This window comes from Microcebus murinus, chromosome 10 (assembly GCF_040939455.1).
Source record: "Microcebus murinus isolate Inina chromosome 10, M.murinus_Inina_mat1.0, whole genome shotgun sequence".
NCBI classification, from domain to species: Eukaryota; Metazoa; Chordata; class Mammalia; order Primates; family Cheirogaleidae; genus Microcebus; species Microcebus murinus.
Genome location: NC_134113.1, coordinates 30,742,172 through 30,754,886, shown reverse-complemented (window position 1 = coordinate 30,754,886; position 12,715 = coordinate 30,742,172). Strand labels below are relative to the sequence as shown.

Below are 12,715 nucleotides of genomic sequence, written 5' to 3'. Positions count from 1 at the left end.
CTTGCTCACTCTACTTCAGCCACAAAGTCTTCTTTGTTGTTCCTTGAACATGCCTAGTACACTCCTTCTTCAGTGCTTCTTCAGTGCACTTATTCCCACTGCTTAGAGCTATCTGTATGACTAGTTTCCTTACTTCAATTACCTCTTCAGTGAGCCTTCTGCCTCACTGTCTAAATTACAACTCTACCTCCAAACACCACCATCAGCACTACCCTTACACACATACAGACTCACTACTTCTCCTTCATGTCTTTTTTATCTTTAGCAATTATAATAAATATGTCCATGAATTTATCATGAATAGCTGGCCCTAGTGTGCCCTGTATAACTATGGTATGTAGTACTATGGAATTATAATACCATGGATGTTGTGAGGGCTTATATGCAGAGGATTCGATGTGTTAGTAAGGCAGTACTAACACAAGGTAGTATAATTCATGGTAAGGAGAATATGATGAGATATTAATTTGGGTAAGATTAATCCAAATGCTGACATGTCAAATTACTTCTGAAAACTATCTGCAATGCCACTGTACTGATCAAAATTTTACTATCCTCTATTCTTAGTTAATTATAAAAAGGTTAAATAAAATAATTATACCACCATTTTTCATTTCTTTCATACAACCAATCTGGTAATAGAGTTAATATAATTTTCATCAGAGGAGAAAAATTATAGAAAACACATCCACTATTTACAAATTTAAGCTCTAGTAATATATGTAATTAGTAATACCCTGTATAATTTTTTGAAAATATGAAATTCAAATGAAGAGACCTCAATAATGTATCTATTGACATGACCTGATTTTATTTTAATAAAAATAAGATACTTTAAAAACATAATGGCATATAAAATAACCTTTATATACTTTTAATATATTTAATTACCTTTGTTTCTGTCGAGCTCATTTTTTAAATCTTCAATAATAAAAGTATTTTTTTCCATATCTTTCGTATATTGTTCTACTTGTTCAGTGAGCATCTTAATTTGACTGTCTCGTTCCTGTATACCCTATAAAATATTTTAAAACATTACACAGTAACATATATTTTAAATGAAAAGGAAAAGGTAGGTCTCATATTTTTCAACAATACTGTAGAATATATTTTCCTATAGGTAAAACTATGCCTTTTATTATTTTTTACATCTTAAATGCACAACACAGTATTAGGTATACTGCTGTCACTCCAACACTGAAAGATGGATATAATGGCTAACACTCTGGCAAATAGGAATTCTAGAACTCTCTAATATTTGTAGCTTCTTTCAACTCCTTAGGTGTCACTTTTCCTCATCAACCACTGAATTTTATCTTTTACCATTTTGTATGTTTGGGCTTTGCCTTGTGCTTTCTCTTTTGTTCCACTTACCTTTTACCCCTTTAGAACTTCACACAAAAATATTGCCCCCTGCATCGTTCTTATTCTCCAAATATTTCTCAATTTTCCTTACTTCTGGACTGTGATTACAGCACTGATGATGACTTCTTTCTATGTGAGTATATTTTCACTAAAATATTTTCACAATCAAATTATAAACACACTTTTAGCTTATTTCACATTGTATAGGCCATGTCAGGACTAAGATACAACATAATAAACCTTAATAACAGAGTATTAAGATATTTTAAAATTTCTGAAAGTTTTTAAGTTTCTTATTAAATAATTCCTAACTGAAACAATGTATTATCCATGTCAACATAGAAAAATAAACAAAATAATTTAGTCCTAATTCTAACCCTAATTCTAAAGTTAATTCTAAATTTTTCCTGGAGACTAGATGGTAAGAAATTTCAAAAGACTTTATTATACACCTAGGAGTGTAAACCACTAGATTAGGCACAGATGATATATTTAATAATAAAAAAGACATTGTTCAATAAGCCTCATTTGAAACCGAACAAAAAAAAAAAAAAAAAAAAAAAAAGACATTGTTCAGAGTTCCAACTTTAATAAAACTGGTTGATAAACCAAATTTTGAGAAGATTTTACCTGTTGTAGAGCCATAACATTACTTTTATTAGCATCAAGCTGGGCATTTTTAAGTTTCTCTCTCAGGTTATGTAACATTTGCTGATATTCAATAATTTCATCATCTTTAGAAGACAAAATTAACTAGAAAATAAACAAAATAGGATCTGTTATATAAAATAAAAATTAATAAAATATTCCTCATTATGATAAATAATATATAACACTAGTACATTTAAGAAACTACAGGAAATAAAATTCTTTGAAGTGAGAAAGTATCAGCAACTACTGATACAATCTTTATTTCTTTAGTATATACAACTTGAAGTTCCAACAGGAAATGATTCAAAAATATACACTGTAATTTTCTCTTTTTGAGAATCAATCTTTCAAAATTCATTTCTAAATAAAAAGTTATAAGTATCTCCATAAAACTACAAAAAGTTTCACATAATTGATCTTTAAGAAGTTAACATTAAGTATCTTGAATGAATGAAAGGAAAAGTACCTTGTGTTCTTAGTTAAAAGGACCAAATATCATAAAAATTTTTATCCCAAATGAATCTATAAATCAATTTATAATTTTAATACATACTCAATAAAATAATAAACAAGATATTTTATAAAAATTGAACAAGCTTTGTTCTTTTCACATTAAAATTCACATTAAAAATGTTCATAAATCTAAAATCAGGCTGGGCGTGCTGACTCAGGCATATAATCCTAGCTCTCTGGGAGGCTGAGATGGGAAGATCACTTGAGGTCAGGAGTTCAAGACCAGCCTGAGCAAGAGCGAGACCTTGTCTTTACTAAAAAATAATAATAATAGGCCGGGCGCTGTGGCTCACGCCTGTAATCCTAGCTCTTGGGAGGCCGAGGCGGGCAGATTGCTCAAGGTCAGGAGTTCAAAACCAGCCTGAGCAAGAGTGAGACCCCGTCTCTACTATAAATAGAAAGAAATTAATTGGCCAACTGATATATATATAAAAAATTAGCCGGGCATGGTGGCACATGCCTGTAGTCCCAGCTACTCGGGAGGCTGAGGCAGGAGGATCGCTTGAGCCCAGGAGTTTGAGGTTGCTGTGAGCTAGGCTGACGCCACGGCACTCACTCTAGCCTGGACAACAAAGCGAAACTCTGTCTCAAAAAAAAAAAATAATAATAATAATAATAATAATAATAAAAAAGAAATTAGCCAGACAACTAAAAATATAAAAAAATTAGCTGGGCATGGTGGTACACGCCTGTAGTTCCAGCTACTCTAGATGCTGAGGCAGGAGGATGGCTTGAGCCCAGGAGTTTGAGGTTGCTGTGAGCTAGGCTAATGCCATAGCACTCTAGCCCAGGCAACAGAACAAGACTCTATCTCAAAAAAAAAAAAAAAAAAAAAAAAAAAATCTAAAATCAGAAAAATAATAAGATTAGCTTTTAGATATTAAGACATGTAATAATTAAAATGAGTATATATGATTAGAAAATAGATCAATTGAATAAAAGAGAGTCCAAAATTACATCCAAATTCAACAGGAATTTTGTATGTAATAAAATGGAACTCTATTTCAGTAAGAGAAAATAATATATGATGTCTGGACAACAGAGTAGCTCTGTCACATCCACATTACACTCTTTATACCAAAATGAATTATATGGGTTTCTATGTTTTAAATGTAAAAGGAAAAATAAAAAGATATTAGGAGAAATGGTGAGAAAACAAGTTTATACTTATTGAAGCTTTAATTATGGCACAAAGGCTAAAAGCCATTAAAAAACAATAAATATAACTATTAAATATAAAAAAAATATTTCATAGAAAAAAATACCATAAGGAAAAAACAAGTGACAAACTGGAAGAATGTGTTTGCAGCATATATCACAATTACACTTGTAGCAATTTATTTGACAGATATACTTACACATTTTCAAAATAACATTTATATAGGGACATCATTAAAACACTGTAACAGCAAAAATTGGAAACCTCATAAACCTCACATAATAGGAAATCAATTATCAAATAATATATGTATCTCCAAAGAAAAATTACATACCCATTGAAAAGAACAAAGCAATATTATAGGTACTGATATAAAATAATTACCAAAAGATATTAGGTAAGAATACATATAACATGCTATCATTTGCCCCCACAAAATTAAATATGGTAAAAACAACTGTTTCTTTCAGGGGTTTGTAAACAAACTATGGCCAACATGTCAAATCTGGCCTGCCACCTGTTTTTGTAAATAAAGTTTTAGTAACAACAGTTCTGTTCACTCATTTAAGTATTGGCTATGGCTGCTTTCATGCTATAACAGCAGAGTTCAGTAATTATACTGGAGACCAGATGGTCTAAAATATTTACCCTCTGATCCTTTACATAAAGTTGACTAACCTCTGATTGATTCCATAAGCCTCATTCCATTGCTACTACTTTTGTTTAAAATATAGGGCGTGGTGGCTCACGCCTGTAATCCTAGCACTTTGGGAGGCCGAGGCGGGCGGATTGCTCAAGGTCAGGAGTTCGAAACCAGCCTGAGCGAGACCCCGTCTCTACCAAAAATAGAAATAAATTAATTGACCAAAAAAAAAAAGTAAAAAAAAAAAAACAAAAAAAAACAAAAAAAAATAAAAAAAAAACAGGCCGGGCGCAGTGGCTCACGCCTGTAATCCTAGCTCTTGGGAGGCCGAGGCGGGTGGATTGCTCAAGGTCAGGAGTTCAAAACCAGCCTGAGCAAGAGCGAGACCCTGTCTCTACTATAAATAGAAAGAAATTAATTGGCCAACTGATATATATATGTAAAAAATTAGCCGGGCATGGTGGCTCATGCCTGTAGTCCCAGCTACTCGGGAGGCTGAGGCAGAAGGATCGCTCGAGCCCAGGAGTTTGAGGTTGCTGTGAGCTAGGCTGACGCCACGGCACTCACTCTAGCCTGGACAACAAAGCGAGACTCTGTCTCAAAAAAAAAATAAAATAAAATAAAAAAATAAAAATAAAATATAGGTTATGTGAGCTTCTCATATGATAACCAATTTAAAGTGCTAACAAGACTTATATATCCCCACTAGAAGCAATGACTCTAGAAGTGGTAGCTTTTAAAATTAGAATTATTCATTCAGAATCATCTCCAATGTTTTTCAAGTATACAACCATTATAATCTCAGCTTCTGACATGGTGAGACCAGGGAATTTGGTTGAGGTTGGACAGTGGTGAGGAGGGAGAGGTGTATTTTGAAAAAGTTCCCCAAATGATTCTGATAGATCTCTTTGCTTACTCCTATTCGCACTGATTAATCTGACATGAAAGACAAGATTTGAAAAAACTAAAGTTAAATCTGGAACTATACAACTAATACATATAATACAAAGTAACTATGAGTTAAGTAAAAAATTCAATTATATTTAGAATTATATAATTAGATGACAAATATATTTTGGACTTAGAAGTCTACCAAAATGTTTAACGTTCAACTCATTGATTTAGAAGAGTTTATGCAATAATAAATTAGCTAGAGGAGTGCATAGGTTTTAGAGCTTCTTTAGCTAAGAAATATAATAAACTTTTTAAAAACCCTAATAAAAATGTTATTAACTAGTCTAAGGCCTTTAAATAAAAATAAGACTATATTTTAAGTCTAAACTACAAAATGAAAAAGCTATTATATCAATTGAGAAAAGTACCTTCCATTCTTCTACTTTTGCATTGACAGCTACCATGACTGGATCATCTTCTTCATTTTTTGCTTTCAGAAGATCTGTAAGCTCCTGGACCTAAAATACAACAGTTATTTCAAGAATTGATGCAAACTAGTATATTTATTACATATGCATATTTATATATACATTATATAAATACATATATACATACATATGCATAATTATTACATATATGTGCATGTATTTGCATACACACATATGTACATGCAGACACATGTTTCTGTATGCACATATATACAGATACATTACATTACATATACCTATTTGTTATTAGAGTAGTCCTGGAGATAAAGATGACTTTTAACGGTTTTTGCATCTTTATAGTGACATAATTATCTTTCATTACTAGAGAATTATATTTTTAAACATTATTCTACTTTTTAATACCACATAAATAACAAAGAATGCATTGGTTTCTAATATATTTATATTATATTTATTTTTAAGATAAAATTAAATTTTAGGACTTCCAAGAATCTTTTGTAGAAAATTCCTACAATTATGAGATTTATAGGATTGTTGTGTACACATTTATTCAAGCACCATTTATATACCTCAGATGACAAGAATTACAAAGTGTTTGTGAGGGGATTAGAGAAACACATATGAATAAATGTTATTAACATAGCAAAATATTACAATATTGAGACTACAGACAAAAATTTACATTGCAGAAAGTTAAAGTACTTTCTAGTTTCAAATAAATAGTAATAAGACAATATAAAGTTTGTGTAAAAAAGTCATTCTAACAGTAATTCTTACTTGAAGTCGATAATGATCATTTTCTTTTTTTAATTGGTCCATTCTATTATCTGTCTGATGCACAATAGCTTTCATTCTATTATATTCATCAGTCATTTTCTCCATTTCTTGTACAGACTCTTCTAGATTTTTTCTCATTTCTTCATTTTGAACTTCAATTCTCTCATTAGCTTCTGTTAAAGTCTAAACCAGTTTAAAAGCATTAGGTTAAAAAATAATTTTTTAAAGAAACTGAAATTTAAACCAAATTAAAACTAAATGGAGCCATAAGTGTCCACTGGAAAAAAAATAATTCTTTATGAACTTTTACTCTAAATTGGTGTTGACCAATTAATTCAAAGTAAATATCAAGAAAATTGTACATAAGGCCCCCAATTGTTCTTTATATCCAATATAGGCACATATAAAAACAATGACTAAACAATTGTAACTTCAAAGATGCAATTTATATCATGTTTTACAAATACATAGTTTCAGATTTACACTAGAATTTACATGTAGGGCTAAATATTCAATTTACATTATAATGAAATTTAAGTTTTGTAAGAATCATTGTTCTGAACCCATTTCTATTCATTTTACCTGAATTTCATCTAGATATTGGACAAGTTCATAGTTTTTTTTAGACAACTGTGATCGGTAGTCACTGTCTTCTCCTCTTCTTGATAAAAGTGTTTCTTTTTGTGAATCTATTTGTTTCTGGTAGTCCATAACATCCTGTCGAAGCTGTTCATTCTAAAAGTAGACCAAAGACAATAATCCATCAAGAACTATTCATTCATTGTAAAGAAACAAATTTACATTTTCTAAATAGTGCTCTCAGAACATATCCTTAAATTCCCAAGGTTTCACCACCCTTAAAGCCTCACCTTTTTCTTTAGACGTTTGTTCTCCAGAAAGGACAGGAAAAAGGTAATTAGAAATGAGAAAGGCAATACATAATTAAAAATAATAATTAGAAATTAAAAAGAACAAAAAGGAAATTTTAGGAAAATGAGTTTTATTATTTTGAATAACTAAAGAAAGTGACAATGTTAATTATCAACCAAAACAAAGAACATTTTGATTAAGTTAGAAACTTAAGAACTCTTATCAGAATGAACAATATACAAACATTATTTGGCTCAGAAGAACCAAATAATGCTCAGAATTTATGAGATTTTATGAGTAACAAAAATTTTAAAAGAATTCTGGGTAAAATAAGAGAAATAAGAACAGAAATCCAATAATCTATTCAATGAGCAAACTAACACAGAATAGCTTAAAAAACAGAAAGAAAGATATACCCACATGGATCTAAGAGATGAATGTAGTACTTAATGGCCTCACATTTTAATTTGTTTTCTAATTTCCTGAGACAAAGTCATATCCTAAAACCAGCCAGTTTGAAAACATCAGTTACTTAGAAGATTCCAGTTCTAGTTATAATACAAATTTATGTAAACTTTTTAAACAAGTATCTTTGTTGAACCACAACTACTAAAATTTTTTACCAACCTCTCTTCTTAATTTGCTGTTTTCATTTTCTGCCTCCTCATTTCGAAGAGCCAACTAAAATAAAAAAAGGTAAAATTCAAGAGCAATTTAATATAAAATTAGGTATTTAGTAACTGATTTAAATTTTAAATCCTCTTTAATAAAGTAGAGAAGTTTTAACTACTAAGGACTTTCTATCTACCTAATACATAAATAAATAATAGGCCAAAAATTCAAAAACTAAGGATTAGGAGGGATAAAACAGGTTCAGTTTAAAAGATTAAACACACACACACACACACACCCCTCTAACCAAAAGATATAGAAACAAACAAATAAATCATCCCCTTTCCCCTACTAAACAACCCTAATAAAATGAGTGGTTTTCTCTCCAAGATCTTCACATTTCACCATTCTTCTATGTCATAGCTAGACTATTCTTTGCTCTAAGTGAGATTTAAATTACTTAAAAATACAAGGCAGTGCAACGTCAGGGTTAAAAGAAGCAATCTGAAATCAGACTGGCCTAGGTTTCTATCCCTTGTCTGACAATTTCTATGGATATTGGAAGTGGGGGACTATGAAGGATATTATTGAGGCAATAGAGAAAATCTGATTGTGGACCAGATTAGATAATAGTATTGAATCAATATTAAATTTTCTTAGCATAATAATTATATTGTAGTTATACAGGAGGATACTCTTTTTTTTCAGAGAGACATACAGAAATATTTAACTATGAAATATCATGATATCTTAACTCAAATGGCTCAGCAAAACAAAAAAGAGAGAAAGAGAAATATATCTGTGTGTACAATATATCTGTGTGACAGAAAGATAAAGGAAATGTGGCACAATGTTAACAACTGGTGAATCTATATGAAAGGAATATGGGTGTTTATTGTTTTTCTTTTAATCTTTCCGAAGGTATGACATTTTTCAGAAAGCTGCCTTACAATAACTTCAATAATATCTATGCTGACAACCCATAAACCCTCATTATCTACCCAGTGTCTCTTGAGAATTCCATATCTACAGATAACCTTTTTGAATATGCCCACAAGGACTTCAAACTCAACATGTACAAAATTGAAATAATAATCTCAAACCTTCCAAAGTCCTCTTGTTCTCCTTTTTAGCGAATGGCACAATTTACCTATTTTGTGGCCCAACCCACAAAATTAAGCAGAATTTCCTTTCTCTATTCTCCTCTAACAACCAATAATTCATCACAACTAATTACATCTGCTTCACTCAAACATGTCTATGTCCCTTAATACTCTCAGTCATTACCTTAATTAGGCCATTATTAGCACTTACCTGAATCAACACAAATATCTCCTTACTAGTCTTGGTCCCCTTCAATACACACTCTACAAAGCACAGTAAACTTTAAAAGTATAGTATATCCTGTGCTCAAAAAACTCTTTCTGTGTCTCAATTTCTTCATCTGTAGTATAGTAGATAGAAATGACCTATCCCATAGGATAAGTGTCAAATAAGGAATAATGAATTAATGCATATAAAGTATCTGGCTCATAGTAAGGACTCTATGGAAACTATTTTTATCTGTATTCTAGCCAAATGAATAAATGTAGTTTCCTGACTATACCATAATATCTCTTACTTTAACAATGTGTCTTCTACCCAGAATGTTCTTTCCTTAACCACCATGTTCATCCACATCCCCCATGCCAGGCTGACTTCTACTTCAGGCCTCAGTTTACATACATATCACTTCTTGAACTCCATAATTCATTTAGGTATCCCTCCTCAGACTACCCTAGGATACATCCTTGTGTCCCCTTAAGTATATTATCCTTATGTTATGCTTGTTAGTGCTATGAATATCCTTGAGAACCAGAATATAGTTGCCCACTGTATTTCTAGTAACCAGTACAGTCTCTGACATGCTATAAATACTAAATATGACTGAATGACTGTTAAAGGAGAAGGAAAGAATTTCCAGCCTAAATCCATATTCCATCTCAAGGATTCTAGCAGCTAGAAATGTATATCAGCCATATATTGAAGTATTCTCTGTGTGTGCACCTGTGAACAAAGTATTCTAAGACATGAATGGAAACGGTAGTTCTGATTAGCTAAAAGTGTGTGGTATGAATGCTAAGTAAACTGATATATAGCCTAGATAAAAGAACAAAGGACCAAAAAACCAGACATCCTCCTAAATAATTCTATAAGTGAATAAAATAGGTTGGACCCTTTACAGTTGCTAAAAAATGCATAAGTATGTTATGTTTTGCTGAGTCAACTAACCAGATAATCTTCTAAGAGTTTATTACTAACCTTTTAGGTAGCATCAATGCATACTTTTTCCACTACAAAAACTGTATTGATAACTAACTTTTAAATGATTCTTCTAAATTAGAGAGTAAAATAGATATATCAAGAATGGGGATATTTTTCCCTACAAATCAATTTATGATAGATTTTCTTTAAATAGCAGTATCATCTGATAATCATTGTTGTTTACTTAAAATTTATAACCCTCGATTTCTGACAGAACAATGGACAAAATAAGAGATATAATACAGCAGTTACCTTCTAAAAGACACAAAGGTAGAAAATGCTGCTGGCTATCAGCGATGGAAGAGTTATCAGTTAGGTACCAAATCTGTACTAAGTTTACTGACAGCTAAGGTAAAATAAGAATTGTTAAATAAACATTAAATAGGTATGCTAAATAAATAAATAAAATACTGACTAAGAATCTGAAGTAAAATAGACTTTTCTACCCGGAAATACAAATTTATCTGCAGAAAACAACTTTTTCCTAAAATTAAATTTAAGTGAATTATTTTATGACTAATAAGAAATAACTAAGGGGTAATAACAAAATATGCTAGTATTAGAAAGTCATGATTTTAAATAGGAATGATTTATAAAATACTGGCATTAAAACAACTTTGCAAGAATGTATATATACTACATAAAGTAAGGTAGATCTGAAAACAAGGAATTTAACCATTATCAAAGACATCATTAAAAAGTTCATTTCCAAATCTCCTTCTAGTATAAATATGTTAAAACAAATAAATATAACTTTTATGCAAAATCAACTATGATAGTAAAAATCACTTTACGAATGACTGTTAATTTCTTAATACCAATATTCAAGACCAAAGCATAAATTTTATGTATGTTATAATTTTAATGTCCTGAGAAAAGTGTACCTCCAAACATAAAGAATTAATCTCCAAGTCATATTAATGAGAAGTATCAGATCCATTATATTTTAAAGTTGTGATGACAAAATGAACAGTGTTATAAAACCTTCGAGATAAGTATGCATCATTCCTCAACTATACAACATAAAAACTGATACTATAACCAGTAACTGCAGAAAACAAAAGCAGGTGTTCTAACTGAAGTAACATGAATAGTTAAGATTCATTGAAAAAAAAGTGTTTTACTTGTTCATTAACTTTCTTCTCTTTCTCCAACTCCTTTTCTATGTCCTCCAATTCTCTATCTTTTTGTTCCAATTGCTTTTCAAGTTGGCGAATTTCATCACGTAAAAACCGAGTGTCCCGTCCACCTACAGACTGCTGAGCCATCTTAAAGCAATAAATCAAAAGTATAAATTAATCCTATTACATTTAGAGGTTTGACTTTAAATTTTTATTATACTTTAGCACAGATGTTTAAAATCAGATTAGCTTAAGGACCACTTTTTTAAAAATTCAACTTACACAAACTTTAGTTCACAGGCTGACAACTCCTTAAGCTCTCCCTGAGCCATAGGTACCAAACTGAACTACAAAGGCATACAATGTAGGCAATGAATTATCAAGGCTTCTCCTGAATGGCAGAGATCTGAAACTGGCTATAAATCATCAGAGCCTCACCCTAGCACTAAACTTTGGTGCTTTTAACCTGCCGTTTCCCTCAGAACATGCACTATTTAGACCAGTGCTGTCCAACAGGACTTTGTGGGATAATGGAAATGTTCTCTGTGCTGTCCAGTTTAGTAGCAATTATCTACATGTAGTTATTGAGCATTTGAAATGTGGCTAGTGCAACTGAAGATCTGAATTTTTAATTTCAATGAATATAAATAGCCATAAGTGGTTGGTGCTACTATATTAAACAGCCCAGATTTAATTTATCTTTAAGATCTTGCAGAGAACTAAACCTATTTTTCCTCATATTCCTATTAATTTAGGTCACAGCCCAAAACATCATATCATTTGGTCTCTATTCATCTTTCACCATACAGTTCTGTTACTCCTTTACCTTAACCAAATTTTTCTCACTCTTTCCCTTCTTCAAAAAGCCTTCCACTGTGCTCTTTAAAATCCTCTTTCAAAATAAATTATTATTTTACCTCCTCAGCTTCTTTACTGAATGTTCCTTTCCATTTCTTTGTCTTAGCTATAATTTAGTTCCTTCAGTATGCTAATTGCCTTGGAACTCTTTCAATTGGAAACTGCTCAATCTTTCACATCCCCTATACATCAGGGTCAAGAGAAGGTGTTGGTACTCTACTGGATTTACCTTATTCTGCAATTTCTAGATTATCATTCCTCCACCACCCTGCAAAAATTCTGGCTGCTTTGAATCTCACATGACATCCAATTATTCATCCCTACTTACTCATGGTAGCAGCAAGTGACCAACTTCCCAGTCACTCCTCAAAATTCATTGAGAATTTAAGCACATGGCATACTGTCTTCCATCAAAAGCCTGCCTAAGCAATTTCTATATAATTTTGCTCAAGTCTATTTTTTTATCTTGTTTATTGAATTCACTACCGTCTCCTACTTC

At 31.3% G+C, this 12,715-nt stretch overlaps 1 protein-coding gene across 5 annotated transcripts in view; it reads right to left on the bottom strand.

Moving 5' to 3' along the window:
* Positions 1-12,715, bottom strand: part of CEP290 (centrosomal protein 290) — a 91,080-nt gene that overhangs the window by 74,769 nt on the left and 3,596 nt on the right. For 4 of the 5 annotated variants that reach the window (XM_076007121.1, XM_076007123.1, XM_076007125.1 and 1 more), the window contains exons 6-13: positions 11,362-11,505; positions 7,949-8,002; positions 7,321-7,341; positions 7,034-7,186; positions 6,452-6,634; positions 5,654-5,743; positions 1,996-2,118; positions 892-1,015 (exon numbers count right to left, since the gene is read on the bottom strand). In XM_076007121.1, coding sequence (XP_075863236.1) covers positions 892-1,015; positions 1,996-2,118; positions 5,654-5,743; positions 6,452-6,634; positions 7,034-7,186; positions 7,321-7,341; positions 7,949-8,002; positions 11,362-11,505 — 892 coding nt within the window. The remainder of the gene's footprint in view (positions 1-891; positions 1,016-1,995; positions 2,119-5,653; positions 5,744-6,451; positions 6,635-7,033; positions 7,187-7,320; positions 7,342-7,948; positions 8,003-11,361; positions 11,506-12,715) is intronic. The other variant, XM_076007124.1, reaches the window with a different exon arrangement.